General features: G+C 44.8%; 1 protein-coding gene across 1 annotated transcript in view; it reads right to left on the bottom strand.

The window, feature by feature from the left end:
- The window catches only part of Shpk (sedoheptulokinase), a 32,394-nt gene extending 11,829 nt beyond the window's left edge, over positions 1 to 20,565 (bottom strand). Inside the window, exons 1-5 of the mRNA XM_003469516.5 lie at positions 20,274 to 20,565; positions 12,167 to 12,308; positions 1,765 to 1,948; positions 1,104 to 1,256; positions 170 to 345 (exon numbers count right to left, since the gene is read on the bottom strand). Of these exons, the coding sequence (XP_003469564.2) occupies positions 170 to 345; positions 1,104 to 1,256; positions 1,765 to 1,948; positions 12,167 to 12,308; positions 20,274 to 20,435 (817 nt within the window). The 5' untranslated portion in view covers positions 20,436 to 20,565. The remainder of the gene's footprint in view (positions 1 to 169; positions 346 to 1,103; positions 1,257 to 1,764; positions 1,949 to 12,166; positions 12,309 to 20,273) is intronic.
- Between the last annotated feature and the right edge of the window lie 83 nt (positions 20,566 to 20,648).

The raw sequence follows: 20,648 nt of genomic DNA, 5'->3' as shown, positions 1-20,648 counted from the left end.
GCAGAGGGGTTCACCTGCAAGAAGGAAGGTAGCTGTCATCTTTACAGTGCAGTGAGCTCACTCAGTACACTAAGCTGGCTAAGTTAGGTGCCCCTCAGACTCTCACTCAGAGCCAGGGCCTAGGAAGCACTAGTGTTAAGACAAAGGAGGGAACAAAAGCAAAACTTACCTGCATCTGTCTTTTGGTCCATGCAAGAATAGACAGAGGCCTGTAAATCACCCATGGCCACGCCTACCCGTGTCCCCTTTGGGATTTCAAACCACGTGTGGGACGTTCTGCCCGCCACACTGCCAGGCTGGGCAATGTCAGGGAGCAGATGGACAGGAAAGCCCGAGCTCCTCAGTCTGCAAAACAAAAATGGACACCTCTGTGTAGCTGGTGTTCAGTTTTCTGTTTTTTGTCATTTCCAGAAAACCTGGGAAGGGAAGGTACTATGAGTCACACATAAGAAAAGACAGGACAGAAACTAGGGTTGTCACAGGCAGCCTCTTGGGCTTGTGTTAAACCAAAAGCTTGGGATTTATCTTCCAGGGAAGAAAATCACCAGTTTAAACAGCAGCCATCAAACACGCTTAGGTAAGAACCAGATATTAGGAATGTTCCAGTATCCCCGCCCCCAGTAACACCAGGAGGCAGCCAGGGACTTGGTGTGAAGTCAGAGTTGGTTAGCACAATCCAGACCAAAGTCAAACCAGCCAGCCTCTGAATATCGAACACATCCATCACTCAAGGTTAGTGAATACAGAGCTTCCAACTGTATAAAGCATGCGATAGAGTCCTTTACCTGAACTATCAAGTGTTTTTTTGTCTGTTTTTGGGTTTTTGTTTTGTTTGTTTTGATTTGGTTTGGTTTTTGGTTTTTTGGCTTTGTTGAAGACCTCAGAATTTGGGCCCTGATGGAAATGGATTAAAAGGCCACCAGACTTCTGTACCTGAAAAGGCAAACAACTGTTTAAAAAGAGCTTAAAAGGCAGCCCTCCAGCCTACTGCTTCCCATTCTTAATCTGTTCAAAATACATTAAGTACTGAAATTCACAGGTAGCGGAGAACCTCTCCCTGGGAGGTGGCCTTTGCCAGGAACCACCTGAAAGGTCATACTCACATATCCATGTTCCAGCTCTGGCTCTGGGTGTTGAAATATCCCCAGCTAGCGGCATTCTGGTCAGACATCAGGGGTCTCCGCAAGCCACACAGCATGGCAACCACGTAGTCTTGGATGGTGCCAGCTGCGTTGTAGGACTGCAGGAGCTCGGGGCTGGTTTTTGTTTAAACATCAAAAACAATTCGACAAGGTGTTACACAGATGTGGAAAACGGTGCTGCTCCTAGCTGTGGGTAGAGGGGACTAGAGGGTGGGGCCCAGCCACATGGTGTGGCTCAAATACAGCTGAACCTCTAGGTGGGCCCATCCAACTCCCAGCAAAGCCACCTCGAGTCTGCCCTAGGGAAAGGAACTCTAGGAAGGCAGCACTATGCTGGGAAGGCAGGACATGGGTACACAGGTCCTCAGTGAAGCCCAGTCCTGACTCACCGTAGGACCCTTGGCCAGCCACTTGCGCCCCCCCCTCCCCCGTTCTCGCCCCACTGAGTCAGAACAGGATAACTAAGACACCTGAAAAATGGAGTTGTTCTGCCCCAAATCTAGGTCTTGGGTTGTACCCTGGGTCAGGACACACTCACTAAGGCACCGTGCGACAGGACCGGCGGCCCCCACTCCCTCTTCCCCTAGAAACCCAGTGCACGTACAAACAGGACTTGTCCTACCTATTTTTCAGAAGCCAGAAGATGGTGGCACAGCCAAACCCAGTGGCCACACTGAGATGAGAGGATGGCTGGGGCAGAGAAGCCAGGAACTCGCTGCTGCACCGGCCATCCTGCCAGGTGACCAGGGGACTCACAGCTCTGGCCTCAAACAGAGGGGTAGCAGTTCCCTCCATCCATTCACAGCCTGGAACAAAAGAGATGACCCAAGATGGAAAGGAGAGACTTGAGTGGCCGCTGACACACCCGGAGACTTCTTCGCTGGTGTTTTACAGCACAGGTATTTTTACCCTGTGGCAAAGCTTGGCTCACACGGGGTTCCGGTATCATAGTGGCTGTGACCCTGGGCAGGTCATTAAATCCTTCCATTTGTCCCATTTATTTTTTATTCATTTCTAAATTGATATTATGCATCCCCCCACACTGATCTCATGAGAGAAAATCCTCACACTCCCGAGTACCCTGGTCTCACGGCTTTATTCAGGGCCTCACACACCTCTAGTACGTGCTCCGTCCCTGAGCTCCAGGCCAATTGATTCTTCTAGGTCAGACTGCATTGGGAAATTGGCTATCTCTACTTCACTATCTCTTGTTGCATTTGCTGGAATTGTTTTCTGCTCTTGTTTAAATACTTCATCCCAAACCATTTCCAGTGTAGTCTTTCTGTGGCAAAGTATCCGCAAGTGTATGATCTACGCCTCAGAATGCTCTTTCCAGTTTCATGTCTGAATGATAGTTTGATCAGTTACAACACCCTGGGTTTTAAATTTTTTCTCTTTAATCCTTAAAAGCATTTGTGCTAGATTACCACAAATGCTTTACTATGCCTCCCAGCAAGAGGTACAGTCTAAATCTCATTTCCTTAAATTATGGGCTGGCATTGGTGACTTGTCTGACCAAGAAAACCAGTGTTAAGTCTTGGAACTACCAGGTTAGGTCATAAAAGTGCTGTGGGAAGCCAGATGTAGGTAAGGAGTTCAGCCACTGTGAGGCCACCGTGCTGGAAACGAGAGCAGCCACATGCAGGCCTCTGGCAGATGTTTCCAGCTGAGCCCCGCCTTGTAGTCTTCCCACAATACCAGGCGTTGAGCACAGCCATCGTGAATCTTCATGGCCCACCTGCCCACCAGCTGCACACGAAAAGCAACTTCTACCAGTTCCATGTCAGATAGTCGGCTGAACTTGGCCCAGCTCCTTAGGAAACATGCTAACATGGTGGTTATTTTAAGGTACTAAGTTTGGAACTAGTTTGTGATACAATAGACAATCAAAATATAATTCCAGGCTGGGCACATTGGTGTAATCCCAGCACTCCAGAGGCTGAGGCAGGAGGGTGGCCATGAATTTGAGACCAGTCTGAATTACAGAGCAAGACCCTGTCTCAGACCAAAGCAAAACAAAACAAAACAAAACTCCATCCCATTGTTTCTATTTTTTCCAGTACTTGGGATTGAAACCATCGTCTGCACTAACCTACATCCATAGCTCTCTTTTTAATTTTTATTTTGAGAGAACTTCACTGTCACTAAGTTGACAGACCTGAGCTCCAACTTATGATCCTCCTGCCTCGGCCTCCCACAGTGCTCGGATTATAGGTTTGTGCCAGTACATTTGACTAAAGCAGGCTTTTTTTTTTTCAATTTGCAGTACTGGATGTAAAAACAAAACATCCTACCACTGAGCTGTATTCGCTGCATTCTTTTTTACTTACTGTGAAAATGTCTAATGTCTGGGACTGGGGATTTAGCTCAGTGGCATAAGCACCTGCCTTGCAAGCAGGCGGTCATGAGTTCAATCCCCGGAACCAATAAAAAGATAAAAAAAAAAAAAGAAAATGTCTAATGTCAGTCTGCTTCTTATTCACTTAGATGAAATCTTATCTTTGGTTTGGCAAGCTTTTGAAATTTTCTCTTTGATTTTTTTTTCTTTCTTTTTTGTAGTACGAAGAGTTGAATTGGGCCTTTGCACTGAGCTACATCCTCAATCCCTTTTTTATTTTTATTTTTATTTGAGATAAAGTTTCACTAAGATACACAGGTTGGGATAGAATTTGTGATTTTCCTGCCTTAATATTTAAAATTCTTAAAATATACATTCACCAGACTGCATCTACCAGTGAGGACTTTTTGACATTCTGTGAACCACTCTGGGAGACAGACTGAGTGTTATTTGTGTTGAGAAACGGGAGTACCACTGTTAGTAACATGAGCCTTTGGAAACCAGAGCAGAGATTTGTGGTCTAGAGCTGGAATGTCCCCCAAAGGCCATGTGCCAAGCTAATGGGCTTTTATCAAGCGATTGGACCCTGAGTGTCCTAACCTTATCAATAGGTTAATGCATTGAAGAGTCCACAGCCCAACCAGCTTATTAGGAGGGAGGGCCAAATTAGACGAACACAGTCACTGGGGTTTGAAGGATATATTTTGTCCCTCACCTACCTTACTGGTTGTTTCCTGTCTTCTCTCTCTTCTTCCCTCTCCTCTCCTTTTTTCTCCTTCACTATCTCCTCGTCTCCTCCTCTTCCTCTCCCTCTCCTCCTTTCTCCCTCTCTTTACAGGCTGCTTCCTGCCCAAGGCAATGAAACCAGCCAACAACAGACTAAAACCCACGAAACCATGAGTGACCATAAAACTTTTCTTTTTCAAATTGCTTTTCTCAGGTCAGAGCAAGAAAAGCTAACACAAGACCCTTTCAGTTGCAAGTACTTCATCTTACTTTGCCAATTATGAGAAAATTTCTCCATTCTTTCCTCAAATATTTCCCCCCTTTCTACTTTTATTTTTCCTTTTCCAGTTCCTTACTATTTAGATGCTGGTACTACTATTTATAACCTCAAGATCTCAGATATTTTTTCTATTTCTTTGTTCTTTCTTCCTTCCTACAAAGATCTCCATCTTATCTTTCATTCTCTGGTTTGTTCTGAAGTTTTATTCACTCTGCTATTGATCTCACATATTCTTTGTTTCAACTTCTTTATTTTCATGTGTAAATATTTGTTCTTTTTTTATGTGTTCTTTTGTTGCATTCCTGCTAAGATTTTCCTTGAATATTGTTTACTGCATCAAGATAATTTTAAATTCTCAGTGTGTCCTCTGCTAAAAGTTCTGCCTCTGATAACACAATCTACATCAAACAACCCAGCAAAATGCTTGTCTTGTGACATAGCTGTGCTCTTCAGCTGTCCTGTTGTCCTGGCCCGTGAGATCATTGTCTCCTGGAAACACTGGTTACATTGCCAGGCACCCTGAAGGGCAAAGACTCAGTTTCGGCCACCCACCATGACCTAGGCATGATGGAGAGTTCTGGAACCAGTTCACAGGTACATCTACAACAAGCCCACACTCGCCACACAAAATATTTCCTCCGGCCACAGCTTCCCATCTGCCCCTCAAGAACAATGTTAAGAGGACCTTGGCTTATAGGTTATAGGTCACCAGCCGCTGCCTTGGTTTTACCCCTGCAGACAGCTGAGTTGCCAGAGGAATGGAGACAGGTGGCTGTAGGGATCGAGGGGACGCAGCAGTTTCCCTCCTCGCTGGTCTCCCCACCAGCAGTGTTGGCTCCCTCTGGCCAAGATCCAAAGCATCAATCCACACACTCCAGCTCACTCAGCCTGTTATTCCACAGTTCCTCATGGTGCTCTCCCCTGTTCCTGAAGGTGGGTTTCCCACTGAAAATTCCTCTCAATCTGATCTTGGAGGCAAGAGCTGGCAGTCACTATCGCACCACCTCTGTGAAAACTGTTATCTAGCAGCCCAGAAGCAGAAGCACTTAGAACCCTTTACCCTGGATCCTAGTGGCTCAGCCACTTCCCTCTCAAGCTAGTAGCAAAGAGAAGAGTTATAGTTGGGATGTGAGTATCGTGTGCTGTGTAGATTTATATATAAAGCTGTTATTTGTCAACTTTCTGTTACTGGAACAAAATATGTGATACATGAAATAATACTTGATAACTAAAATAAGAAAAGTTTATTTTGGCTCACTGTTGGAGACCACTACCCAGCAGCTCTGAGCAGGATTTAAAATTAACTAATTGGCTTTCTAAGATTATCTGTGAGTCTGTTCTAGGCTTCAGCCCCTTGCCTGGTGATGGGAGCTGATTCATAGTAAGTGAACCTCTATGAATCACTGGTCCTGGCTGAGGCCTGTGAGGCCAGAGATACCTCAAAGGACATGATAAGGCCACAGCTGTGGACACTTGGCCCCAGCCCCAATTAAGTAGATGGAGACTGCAGCTGCAGGAATTACTACTACAGTCTCACTCCTACCATATCTTCATGATAAGACAGTTCTACTGAATTGACCTGATTCATTACTTGGAGATGTCTTTGAAGTGGCTCCCGAAGTCCTGCTCATGGCCTGTGCTTTCTTGTTTCCCCGCCACCCGCTGTTGTTGGACCTAATAAATAAAGTGGGCAGTCCAGAGAAATCTTTGTCTTAGCCCTCAAAGTCTCCATCTCAACTAAAGGGTTTTGAGCCTCCTGGAGCCCTAAAATCATACCACTTGTCGCATTTTATTTACGCCTCCGCCGTACACTCATTTGGGAGATTGGGGATCGAGGCCAGGACCTGAAAGCTCACGGTTTCAGAGGTTTTGGAGCATGCTGATCAGCTCTAAGGCAGAAACATCATGACAGAAGGAAGGGCATGAGAGAGAAAAAAGCTGGTCATCTCACAGCAGACAGGGAAAGGAGTGACAGGGAAAGTGCCAGAGAGACAGAAAGAGGCTAAAGACAAGAATGTATCCTCCCAGGCTAAGTCCTCAGCCAGGTCCTACCTCCTAACAACACATCCATCTATGAACTCATCAATAGGGGTTAGAGCCCCCAAGATCTAACCACCTTCTAAAAGCCCAATCCTGAAAATAGCTTTTTGGAGGATTTTGTTTATACTGTAAGAAAGGTGCTCAAAACAATACTTGACACATAGTGAAGGTAAAGAGGTGGTGGGGGGTAAACCATTAGCTTCTATTATGATTTGTACCTGGAATGTTTCCCTAAGTCTCACATGGCACTATAGGAAAGTGGTAAGACATGGGCACTAGTGAGAGCTCTTTAGAGCACTGAGCGTGTGACCTCAAGAGCCTGTGGGACTCTGATTTCTTCTTTCCTCTTTTACACTTTCCAGCCACGTGGTGAGCAATGTTGTTCCACAGGATGTTCCAGCCATGATGTGGTGACAAAACAATAGGGCCTATCAGTCATGGAATGGAAAATAAAACTTCCCCATAAACTTATCATTATCTCAGGTATTTATGATAGTAATGGGAAACTGACTGACATAGCTTTAAAGTCTCTCCACAGTCCCAGATTTTTCCAGCAGCCTTCACAAAACACTGTGCCTCTTTCATACGTCCCTTTGCTTCTCCTCTCCTTCTAACAGGATGTTTGCCACACCATCTTGCAGTATAAATACAACCACTGCAGCAAAATGAGGAAAGAAAGCTAATACTAAGTTGAAGCCCAAAATAAGTTAATAGCACCTGAGGACACCCCAAGTCTGCTGAATGGAGATGAGAACGTCACCCACTGCAGGGAAAATACCACAAAAGAAAACAATGTGTCCCATATCAGATCCCAGACTGGGTACCACGGTCATTATACTTTCCTGCAAATCTTTCCTCTAAGACCCAAAGAAAGAGACTTATCTGCCCCTCTCCACCTCGTTCCAGGCATGAAGCACCTAACCATTCTTTAACACAGCCATGCATGGCTGTGTGACACATTATTGAGTAGTCAGTGTATACTAGGCATTGGTTCTAGTCTCTGAGAATGTAACAGTGAACAACAGAAAGCCAGTGCCCTCATGGAGCTGGTGTGATAGAAATGAAGATGGAATATAAACACACAAACATACAGGACCAGATACTTTCAGTGACTATGAAAAACGTGCAGCTAAGGGGTGAGTGACGGGCTGTTAAGATGGTCACATCATTCCTCTACATCATTCAGGTCTTCTTCAAGGTGACAGGTATGGAGGGACCTGAATAAATTAGGGAAATTACCCTTAATAACTGGGGACACATGTTGCAGATAGATGTAAGAGTGAGGACAAAGGCTTCAAGGGACCTTGTCAAGAAATCACTGGTTAGTACCCCTGGTCACACCTGGCACAGCAAAGAGAAAAACTGCACATAAAGGCTTCATGTTAAATTTCACCTGGAGCAGAGGACAGGATGGAGGAGGCAGGAGGAAGTGCAGGGCTTCCTCTGGGAGTAATTTTCCCCACAGCTTCATTTCTATCTAAATCTAAGGCTCAGACACTTACCCTAGCCCTAAAGCTGGACCACTAGCTTTTTTAACTGCTTTGTCTACTTCCAAAACTCTTTTGATTCAATTTTTTTTAAAAATTTTGAGCTATAATTTTATTATAAAATGCAGTGCAAGTGATAAATGTGCAAGTGTGGTTTGAAGACTTTAGAAATATTCGCTTATTTAATCTCCATGGTAACACTATAAGGCAACGTGATGATCATTCCCACATAAGTTAGGGGAAAAACACATAGGAAAAACTAAGCATGAAGTTTTTAAAATTTACCCAAATTCACAGTTTATAAGTATTAGAATCCAGATTTAAATCTAAGTACTGCATTCCACGATGTTACTCATCTTCCACCTTTCTTTTCTTCATTTTAATAAAGAATTGATGCACTTTTTAAAAGCTTTTAACATATGAGAAGTGGACACATTCCCAATGTGAAATCTTCAAATAGCACTGTAGACAAAGGCCCTGCTCTCCCCTCCCCTACCTGGTCACAGCTCCCTTCCTAGGGTTCGCAGGTGTCTGTCCAGAGATTTTATGCTGATACATGTTTTGTTTTGTTGAATTAATCTGCGCATGGAGGATTTAGCTGTTTTTAAATAGTCTTTAATGTACTTTCTTCAGTTGTTTGTGTGTCGGTACACCTGAGTATCTTGCATGTCATTCCATAACAAGGACCTGCCAGCAGTTACTTCAGATAAAGGTCACATTTTTGCTACTATAAGCAAAGAGAAAGTGAAGGGCCATGCTCATGCAACCTCCCGCCCACGTTTTCCAGCACTTTCCGTGGACAGATTCCAGGTAAAACTCAGAGTCATAGCAACCACCGTATTGCAATAGGCTCTGCCAAACTGCCCTCCAGCTTACTAATTCACACCAGCACCAGCAGCATTTAAACCGCCCCCCTCCCCTTATAGCCCTTGACAGGCCCAGACTCTGATTTGCTTACAATCTGCGGTGGAAAATGATTTCTCATTGCTGCTCTCTTCTGCACTTCTCTAATTACTAATGACACTGAGCATCTCCTCTTTTTATGAGCCACTATATTTCCTCTCCTAAGAACTGCCTGTTGGGATTCTATGCCCCCTGGTCCTTTCTTTGTTACTCCTTCTTTATTCATACTGATGTCTGTCTTTTGTCTCTCTACACCGGCTAATATTTCTTCCAATGTGCTACCCAGCTTTTAGTTTTATTTTATGGTCTGTTTTTCTGCCCATTTTTACTGAGCCTGAAAATGGAATCTGCAAACAAGCACAACCACAGGCCTCTTGGAAAATACTAATCACTCCCTCTCCTCCAACCTGCCTGCCCATATGCTCCCTGAAGCACTCAGCTCTCCACTCGTGTTTACAGGTGCCAGGCTGTGTTGCCACGTTCTGGAAGGTAGAGGCTCCATCCACTCATTGCTCATTCTCCCTCAGGGCCTAGCACGGGGCCTTTTATACTGTAGGTACTGAAGCCAAACTGAATTAAGGCTACCATTTAAAAAGGCATGATTTGATCCCAAATCTGACTTCACTCAGCTTCACCACGTAGGAATCATCATCAGTGAACAGCAGCCTTCCTCCTTCCCAGAAACAGAAAACAAAACAAGAAATACGGAGCCGGCTCAATGAAATATTAAGCAGCTCTTTCCACCGATGTAGCTGCTGGTTTGTGTGGTTGGTCCAGGAGAAGGACAGAAAGGAAGGCGTATGAGCAGACCACAATCATTAGATCTCTGCTGTCCTCTTTGGGAAGGGCTTTAGTATTAAAAGAACATTCATTCTCATTAATGCAGAATTAAGGAGTTTAAAAAGCTTTTCTAACCTAGCTTCCTCTGAAAGGTCAACTCCAACGCCATGATCCGCTTTCTGCTCCTGCCATTTCGGGAGCCAAACTGCTCCGATGTCTGCACTGGCCTGACGACAAGCAGATGGCAGAGGGAAGAAGGGCAGAAAACCTGTGTCGGCTTCCACAGCTATCCAGCCCTGTGCTAGGCATGATCGAATTACACATCACTAGACACCAGCCACAGAGTCAGTCACTGCTCCCTTGACCCAGGGGACTACAGTCACTGACTCTCCAGGCAGAAAGAGGAAGATTCAACATTCCCATCCTCATGCTTCATCTCCCTGACACACCTCCCTGAGGTAGCCATCCTCCTTCCACTAAAAGCACAAGTACTCGCCAGGTACAGTGATGCACACTTGTAATCCCAGTTCCTCACGAGGCTGTGGCAGTATCACCACTTTGGGCCAATAGTTCAAGATCACCCCGGGGCCACAGGGTAAGATCTCAATCTTAAAAAATAAATCTACACTCAAATGCTGTAGTGGATACACTTTGGTTCATAATACCGCTCTCCCTACTTTTTTATGTCTATACATAAAATGTTATAATTTTTGAAAATGCTAATGCCTAGCACTCCAGGGAGCTCATGACTTCCTATAAGAGCCTCACCCTCCCTTGGTCAATCTGTTAGGAGGTCCTTCCCTTCCCTGAGCCACTGTGCCCTCCTGCAGGCTCCGAAGTCAGCCAGACCAATCTGGGTTCAAATGCTGGAGTCACCACCTGCTGCCATGTGACCCCGAACATATCATTCGAAACCCTCTGAAATTCTGCTCCTCATCCACACAATAGTGACAGTCACCTTCATCCTAAGGCTGTTGGGAAATATGGATGAGGTCATGCAGGTAACACCTTAGCCTGGCACCTGGCCTGTGAGGTGCCTGCTGTTGTTCTCCTGGCTTGGACTCCTCCTGAGAGCCAAACAGAACAAGTCATCCTCCTCCGCACTATAGCACTCCTACAACACACAGCCAACTCAGTGACACTTTGCAACTGACCCACGGTACTCCTGGAGTTGAAAAATCACCAATAACTAAATAAAGGACAAAAACTAGAATCAAATTCTGAAGAATTGCCTCTGGGTCTTGGCCATTTAGTAGTTACAGCTAATCTTATGGCTGTCAGCACTAATGTTATGAGACACTAACACCAAGAAAGGCAAAGCTTTAGAAAATCCACTCCAAAGTTAGGGTGCTGGCAAACCAAGCAACCAGCTCGCCTCCCTGGTAAGCCACTGTGGCCCGGCAAGCTGCAGCTGCCCCAGGGTGAAAACCACCAGCATCTCCTGAGATCCGAACCATGCTGGAACTTAGGGCATAGGGAAACCAAGCAACCAGCTCGCCTCCCTGGTAAGCCACTGTGGCCCGGCAAGCTGCAGCTGCCCCAGGGTGAAAACCACCAGCATCTCCTGAGATCCGCACCATGCTGGAACTTAGGGCACAGGGAAACCAAGCAACCAGCTTGCCTCCCTGGTAAGCAGCTGTGAGCCTACCAGTGTGCAGGCTGAGAATCAAACATCCCATCTTCCCCACCCACCCTCCACACCACCCCACCCCACCCCACCCCCTTTAGCAAGTGGGAGCCAGAGATCTGAGCATCTCTTGGGAGGCTGACCATATACAATATAGCAAATAAGGGAGATTTCCTTCTACCATCTCTTTGAAGGCAAACATTTTCATCACTGTTTTGCTTTGTTCTGATTAATGGCATTGCTCTATTCAATGTTCTGTTTTGATAAGTCCTGTAATGTTTGTATTTTATTTTATTTTGCTATACCTGATTGAAAGAACAACTATTGTGAAGATAATGAGATATACTATGGTACCTATTACTGTTATCTCAGTAACCTGCTGTGAAGTTCTTTCACTGCACTGTCCCAACTGGCTTTGTTCTGTCTTGTTCTGTTGTATTTTACTACCTTCATAATAATAAAATATTTTTTAAAAAACAAAAAAGAAAGAAAGAAAAATCCACTCCAAGCCTGTAATTCCAGCAGCTGGGAGGCTGGGGAATCACTGCATGTTGAAGGCCAGCCGGACTATGTAGTGAGAAGCTGTCTCAAAAAAACTCCACTCCACCAATCATCAGAGGAAGCAGACAGGGTTCACTCCTCCCCTGCCTGTTCATACAGCAAGTGCTGCTGTGAGCAGTTCACTGCATCACAAACTCTGCACAAAATATGGGAGCAGCAAAGTTATCTCCTTCTGAGGAACAAGACATTGTCCCCAGGCATGATGAGCTGGTCCTGCGTGGACGGTGTTTTTCGGCCCTCTTCCCACACAGCAGATAAGGCCATCACCTGAGCCCAGCATACCTTGGCTTATTTCCCACAACAGGATGCCGTGCATCTGTCCCGACACTCCAATGGCCTTGACTTTCCGGAGCTGCTGCTGGGGAAGAGCAGCGAGGCACTCGTTCAGGGCTTGGATGATCCTACTCACATCCTGCTCCCGCCCCTGAAAACAGAACGGGACATGCTGGGCAGGGAACACAAACAAGCAAAGCCATGAGGATTTGCTAGCTCAGTCCACCAGGGTCACTTCCCAGGCCTCCTCTGTGGCCTCTGAGGTGAGATGTGGACCTGAGAATTTGCTGCCTGGGATAGGCCGGTGGCCAGCGAGGGACACTTCCTGCCTTCACCCATGAGGCACTGGAGAAGATGAGGATGAGCAAGTGGGCCAGGCCCGTTCTCCACTGTGCAAGTCTATGAGAGAACACTGCTCCTGCTCCGTGCCAGCAATCAGGGACATCTAACAGGATCTTTCTCATAAGGCACAAGGAGTAGTGAGACGTACAGTGCAGCAGGCAGGAGCTGGCAGGTGTAGGAGCAAAGGGAAATTTCCCTTCCCTTCCCCTCTAGTCCAGGTTCATGGGTATGAACTGACGATGGCAGATAAGTAAGAGACAATCATATAGATTTATTAACGCGTACAAAGCAAAAACACAGCGTGGAGAGATGTCACAGGAACGTGATACCCAAGGCTCCTTGTGATCCCGATGCTTATGATGCTCATGAGATCCTTCCTCTACATGGCAGGGGAAAGTGAGGAAAGTGGAGAACTTTGAGAAGTCTTAAATAGTACTTAGGGGGAGACAGATATTATCTTGTAAAATGATTCTCTCTGTAATCTGAATGAGCCCGAGGGACAGACTTTACCCCATGCCAATAATCTCTTCACATATGGCTACATTCCTTCGTCTTCTCTGACACCGATGATATGATTTCAAGTGGGGATTGGAAGATGGTTGTGTTCTATTTGTAGTCTGGCTTGTTGTTGTTGTTTTTCTTAAGAGGTGAGGTCTCCCTATGTCACCTGGTTCCCAAGGCTGATCCTAAGTTTCTAGGCTCAATCTTCCTGCCTCGGCCTCTCAAGTAGCTGGGACTACAGACACATACCCAACTTGCAACTTAAAACATGTAAGATCCAGAGACAGCCATTCCATGTGCTCCCAAAGGAGGATCAAGGTTCTTGACCCTGCCTTTTCATTATTTCCTTTAAACTACATTTTTCACCACACAAAAACCTTGCCATCATTGAGGGCTCCCATTCTGTGAACTACAACACAAAAAAGATGCCACTAGAAGGCCCAAAGGACTATGGTCCCAAGATAAGGGACTCTTTCTGTAGGTAACAGGAGCCCCAAGAGCACTATGAAAGACAAAGTACTATCATCAGAGATCTTTCCAGAACATTAATTGAACCATGACATCAGTTACACAAAGAGAAACTGATAGTATCAGAGATGGAGAAAAAAACTGAAAAAAATCAGGACCATTTTTTCCCGAGAAGCCTTTCCTCCTGACTTCCTCTCTCCCTGATAACTTCCCTAGACAGACTAACCTTGAAAGGCAAAGTCAGACATGGTCCCCCACACTTGCAACTGCCGGCTCCTCTAGAGCCTGAAGGAGAAGGATCATTTGACGCCAGAAGTCCTGAGCTACACGGAGACTCCATCTCTTAAGAAAACAAAAAATAAATAATCTGATCCTATTTTTTTAAAGATAGATTAGGGTTGTAGCTCTGTGGTAGAGTCTGAGTTTAGCATTCATGAGGCCCTGGATTAAAATTGAGAAAGGGGGAGGGAGCTGTGCATCAAGCAGTTTTAATATAATATTACATCACATTATTAACATCTGAAAAAAAAGTGGTCCTAATAATAATATTACAGGCAGGTAAACCAGGTAGAAATATTGTAGGCAGTCAGAGAAGGCTAGGACCTCAGGAGAGCCAGGACAAAAGTGAAACACATCTCAACTGTGGCTGGAGACACATCTGTTGGAAATGAAGCCTCAAAATAAAGACCACATGACCAGACCCAAATACTTCCTCCAAGGACAAACACCAGGCCTAATGAAGTTTAGATAGACATCAGTCACCCTAGTGGGTGACCAAGACCTCTGGACCCATCACTTCCTAGAAAAAGTCTTTGTTCTTTCCCGGCACCCTTGTCACCTGACTGGTTTCCCCATTGGATTGCTATCACCTAAGCTACTATACTTGTTTACTGGTTGACGAATCATGGCTGTAACCCAAATCATATCCACATGGGTACTGCTCTGTAAAATTTCTCTGTACAATTGTGTCCCTGGAAACCAATTTGGGCCCCCTCCTGCCCCTCAGGACTATATCTCTCCCTTTCAATAAATACCATTGTTCCCAGAATTCATTCCTTGATTTTTAGAGAACACAAACTTGGCGTATGAGACATCTAACAGTTTGGGAGTTATAATATATCCTTTATAATATTTGGAAGTTCTGATATCACCCCTGTAACACTAAGAGACAGGAATAAAAAGTTAGAGAAGTTCAAATTGGGTCTGCGGAGTTAGGTGGGGGAAATACATTTTGATATCTTAATTTGAAGTAATGCCAACTCCAATCAAGCTATACTCCAGATGGGTAAGAATTACAGACCCCACTCCAACGTAGGCCATGATGGAATAAACCTAAGAACTCTGGGTTCTGTGACCACCTTATCCTTTCAATAATTAACCCCTGTTATAGACCCTAACTAGGATCCCACAGTTCTATCCCATTCCTGAAGGTGCCCAGAATACTGGGGCTCATCCTAGAGCACAGGAGCCTTTCTTCACAGCATCTTTCCTTTGTTAGAGATCAGCGAACACCTCCCCAAATATGGCAGGGAAGTGCATGGGCTGAGCAATTTAAACTAAAAGAACAGATACACATGGAGGAAGATGATCGGGGAATACAGCACAGAGAACCTGGTGAATGCAAGGGCATCAGGCAGAATCTAACCCCCTAAACCTTAAAAAGCTAAAAAAGTCACCATAAAATCTTCACTTGGGAAAGCAACCCAGTTGCCATACTTGTTTTGATAAGTAAATTTCAAAATCGACAGATCAAGAATTAAATATCTACTCATATTTAAAAGAATCATACCTGTGCTATTAATATTTATGCTTAAGGAATCTTGGGGTACTTAGTATTTTAAGTAAATTTGTATGCTTAAGAGAATCTGTCTAACCAGGTATGGTGACACACACCTGCAATCCAAGCACTCAGGAGGCTGAGGCAAAAGGATTGTTCTGAGTTCGAGACTAGCGTGGGTTACCGTGTTTTGCAGCCAGCCTGAGCTGCATAGCGAGACCCTGTCTCAAAAGAGAGAAACAGAGAGAAACACAGAGACAGAGGCAGAGAGACAGAGAGAGAAAATCTGGCCTAGCCTGCCTTCATAACTGCAGTTTAAACTGAAATTGAGCAACAGATCTAAATTTACAATTATAAATTCAAATCTCTACTACACTTATGAGAGGGTTTAAAATATGTAAGAACACCAAAGCTTTCCTTGAGTATATGTTTATATAATTTATTTGCTTTCGTATTCTGAAAACATTTGTCAGACTAATTTGAATATTTTTTAAAAATCACAATGATATGAACACTAAAAGAGTTTTTCAAAACTGTGGGGAGGCATCAGAAAGATTTGCACATGGTTTATTTAACCTGTGTCCTGGGATGCGGATGTTGATCACTTCCCCTCTGTGACTGCAAGCTCTGGAACACACGGTAATTACGCTGTGCCAAGAAATGCAAAATGCATCTCCATCAGTTCTCCGACTGCAGTTTTAGGAGCAGCGTTACTAAATATTTACTCACATTATCTTCTCTCAGTCCCACAGCCTCCTGCCATACCACGTTGCTCTTTCTCATCTCAACAGAAATTCCTGCAAAGGCCTGTCGTTACTACTTTGTACAGCTTGCCCATTTAAGTCCCCACTTCCCTACCTTCTCTAGAACACTGTTCAAAGCTAGCTGAGCATGAGTCTCCCAATTCACAAGTCCCAAGACCTCAAATAATGTCCTTTTACTTTGGGAGTTTCGAAAAATTTTTGTTATTGCTGTTGTGTATTTGGTTTTGTTTTGTTTTGTTTGAGGGAGGCACAAAGTTGATGCTAGGAATTAAACCCACCACATGTTTTACCACTGAGCTAAACTACCAGCCTAGTTTCTAAACCTGAATTGTTGAACAAACTGCAGTACTTAAGCTGGAAAATAGATCAAGTGTATAACTTCAGTTTAAAACAACTAAGGAGAGACAAGCATGATGTGCACACCTGTGATCCCAGCAGTAAGAGGCAGAGACAAGACCAATCTGAAGGCCAGCCTGACCCACAGTGAGGCCCTGACTCAAACAACTAAGGGGAGTGGGTATGAGGTATTTAATCAGCGACAACAGATATATTAGCCAAAGGCTTTGCAAATGATGGTTAAAGTGTTAGTTGGGCTTTTTTGTTAGATTTCTTTTTTTTTTTTTTTTTTTGTCCTTTTCCTTTTTATCGGTATCGGGGATCAAACTCACGACTGCCTGCTTGTAAGGCAGGCGCTTATGCCACTTAGCTAAATCCCCAGCCCCTTTTTGTTAGACTTCTTTCTTTTTTAAATATTATTTATTAAAGGAATAAATTCTATAAGTTAAATTTAAAAGCTTAAGTCAAAATTAAGGTTCTGAATTTCATAAATTACTTATTTCACCCAAAACACCCTGTTTACAGGATACGAAAAAAATCACCTCAAGGCATGAAATCAACTTATTCTTTAGCAAATGGAAGGACCTGTGGAACATTCAGAAAAGGGGAAGAGCAACATGGATCAGCTCTCACTAAACATAGATTCCTTGAGGAACTGAAAAAGCTTACAGCCTTGGGAAACCACTCAAAGACCAAGAGGCCCCTGATTCCCTGCACTCTTTGGAACAAACCTGCTGGCCTTGTTCAAGGCAATTCTTGGCTCCTAACAAACATGAACAAAGAAAGAAGGCAAGAAAGAAAGAACAGAGAGGAAACTGCATTTTCCTGAAGGGCAGCTCCAGGGCCTATGTGGGAGAGGCACCAGGCAAACCAGCGGGGCACTGGGAGTCAGAAAAGCACAGAGGGAAAAAAAAAAAAAAAAAAAAAAGGAAAGCACAGAGGAGGAATGCAGCTATGCATGACCCCCAGACAGCAAGAAAAACCCACACTGTACAATTCAGTAACCGGCTACATGCAGCTAGTCTGAATTGAGATGAAGTGGAAAATACACACCAGATTTCAGATATAAGATGGATAAAAGTAGGGCCAGGGATTTAACTCAGTGGCATAAGTGCCTGCCTGGCAAGTGCAAGGTCATGAGTTTGATTCCAGGTACAAAAAAAAAAAGAAAAGATGGATAAAAGAATGCACAGTATTTGGGTTTTTTGTTTTGTTTTGTTTTGAGATAGGATCTCACTGCGTAGCTTCAGCTAGCTTTGAACTCACTATGTAGCCCAGGATGGCCACGAACTTGTAGTGATCCTTGTACCTCAGCCTCCCGGGTACTGGGATTACAGGTAGGTACCACCATGTCCAACCTAGTAAATTTCTATTGATTATGATACATCAAAATTATAATGTGCCATACACATTGGATTAAATAAAATATGTAATTAAAATGAATTTCACTCTATCCCTTTGGCTTCTTTTAAATGGCTACTGGAAAATTACAGCCATTGGACAATGCTGGCTTAGAGTCCCCATGCGGCTATCAGATGGGGCATCACCCCAGGACAGAGGAACCTCTGTTTAAAATGGGCCCAGGGTGGGTGAGTTGTGTGGGTGGAGAGGATTTGGGAGGGAAACAGGCCAGACAGGATTACAGAGAAGGAAGCAGTGTTGCCAGTCAAGTTCAGTTTTCAAGGGGAGTAAGATGAAGAGGGGTAGCCCAAGGACAGACAGTGGGCATGTCCACGATATAAAGGAAAGGCTTTGGCCATTTCTTAACCAGAATATTTGTGGATCCACACCCAGATCAAAGAAAAACAATGTGTTTAGAAACTCAAAAAACAAAACAAAAAACAAAAAAGGAGCCGGGCGTGGTGGCTCACGCCTGTAATCCCAGCACTCAGAAGGCTGAGGCAGGAGGATCCTTGAGAGTTCAAAATCAGCCTAGCCTACAAAGTGAGCTCAAGGCCAGCCTGAACTGCATAGAGAAACTCTGTCTCAAAAAGACAAAAAAATTTTTAAAAAATGAAACTCATTCAACCCTTCTCATCCCTGCATCCCTTTTCATAGCTGAGACTGAAGACAAGAGGAAAAATAAATACCTTGTATTTTCAACTGCAAACTTCTAAATGTGTGTCACTGCCATGGTGCACACAGTACTTACGGTGTGAATGGTATGGACGTACAGGATGAAAGGATATATTCATCAGGTGCTGCTATAGCCTGATGGCTCTCACTGGGGTGATTCAGCTGAGCATATTTGGGAATGAGGAGATATTTTTGTTTGTCACATCTTAGAGGAGGTGCTACTTTTATCTAATGGATTGAAACCAGAGATGAACAAAGCATCCTTTGTGTACAGGACAGTGCCCTACAACAAAGAATTACAAAGCTCAGGGCCAAGGTTGAGAAGTCACAGTAATGCCATTTGTCCCCAAGCATAGTATGTATGTGTAGGGTGAAAGGGAGGTGAGGGTAATTACTGCCTTTTATTGGCAGGTGTGGCACGCTGGGTGTCACTATAATCAGAAAACAGCCTACAGGCCAGGTATGGCAACACAGGGAGGCTGAGGTAGGAGAATCACGCCAAATATGAAGCTAGTCTGGGCTACAAAGTGAGCTAGGGATTCAGCTCTGCGGCATAAGCGCTTGCCTGGCAAGTATAAGGTCATGAGTTCGACCCCTGGTTCCAAAAAAAAAAAAACAAAGTAAGCTCCAGAGCAGCCTAAACTACATTAACTGCAGTGAAACTTTGTCTCAAAAAAAAAAAAAGAAAGAAAGAAAGAAAGAAAAGAAAAACAGCCCTCTGAAAACAGCTAGAAGACATGGAGCTACAGTAGTGTGTTAGACTATTTCAAGAGAAAAAGGCCCTTCAACACCCACTGTCCTATAATCCCAGCTCTGCAGACCAACTCACAGGCTTGGAGCCAACTGGGCCTCCATTTCATAGTCTACAATATGAAATAATTATTCTAAAATGCCCTGCTGGCCCAACCAAACCTATTTTAAAAGCCTCCATGAAAATGCAAAAGTGCCCTTGAAATCTTTTATCTTCTAAATTGCTTCCAAGCTGGATTCTGAACCCTAAAGAACAGAGTTCACCTATTATGCAAGAGATTATGAAAAACAAAGGTCCAGTGTGGGAGCCTGGCTCAGAAAATCAAGATTGTGGCTAGAAAAGGCCTAAAACGTCACTCATTTAAATCCGGAGAACAAATCAGAGGTTACGCAGAAAGTTCTCTGATACTAATTTCCACTATCAACCGGCCAAACTTTATAAAGCTACCCTTTCCAGGAATTTAACTCATCTTCCTAAAGGGACTGCTGTCCTAAAATTCTCTGTTCCTGGATCGTTTAGCTTTCACAAGCCACTCGTTGCAGTGTGTAACTATCGACCTGATTATTTTTGTAAAACATTTTAATTGATTTATCTCTTGTGTCTATCTGTTCTAATGTCTTTCTTCTCATGTGTCTCAGCCTTTTGGGCTGGGAGACTTTTACCGATCAGGTGTTTGCGTTTCTTGAACTACATTAGAGCCTTCGGAAGAGTCAGTCAGGCCTGCTTTTACATCTGATTTCCGGAGTAAAATCCAGACTGCCTGGGAAACGATCTGATTCTGAACCCGAGGGCAGGCGCGAGAAACCCTGAGCGACAAGAGATAGGAAGGTCTGTGGTTCCTACAAGCTCACAGCCAGCGATTCCTCCAAGATCAGGGTGCAAAAAGTGGACAGCAGAAAACATAAGGATCCAGCGCCTTGGCCCAGAACCCCTGAGGCCCCGGAATGGGGGCGTGTCGCCAGCAGATTAGGCGGAGGTCGGACGGACGGGAACAGTCTGGGAGATTTCTTTACGAAAGGAATCTGTTATGCAGGATGCCTCTTGGGAGAAAAGAGGTGTCCGGAGGCTCCTGGAAACGGCGGCTCCGGAGCACTGCCTCACCTGGGGCACGGCAGCCTGGCTCTCTGTATCTGCTCGCGAGGGGCGGGTACAACTCGCCAGTACCACGAACCCGGATGGGTGGCTCGGTGCGTCCTCCAACAAGGCTGCCTTCACGGACGTAGTGCCCAGGTCGATGCCGAGAGTGATAGACTGTGCAGCCATATCAGCAGCAACTAGCGGAGCTCTCAGACCGGCTACCTGCTGCACGTGCTGTGGACGATTCACCTGGGAGGGAGGTGCCTTGACCCGGTTTCTCCTGCCACACTCAACATGGCGGCCTCTCCTTTTCCCATTGGCTGGAGAAGCTTACTCCCACGTACCCCTCGCGACTGGCCCCGGGATAGGTAAAGAGGCGTTAGAAGGCGGGACCTAGAG

This window comes from Cavia porcellus, unplaced genomic scaffold (genome assembly GCF_034190915.1).
Source record: "Cavia porcellus strain 051 isolate PalLab524CR breed Dunkin Hartley unplaced genomic scaffold, mCavPor4.1 scaffold_6, whole genome shotgun sequence".
In the NCBI taxonomy this organism is placed as follows: Eukaryota; Metazoa; Chordata; class Mammalia; order Rodentia; family Caviidae; genus Cavia; species Cavia porcellus.
The sequence above is the reverse complement of the archived record's forward strand: the minus strand, read 5'-3'. Positions and strand labels throughout refer to the sequence as shown.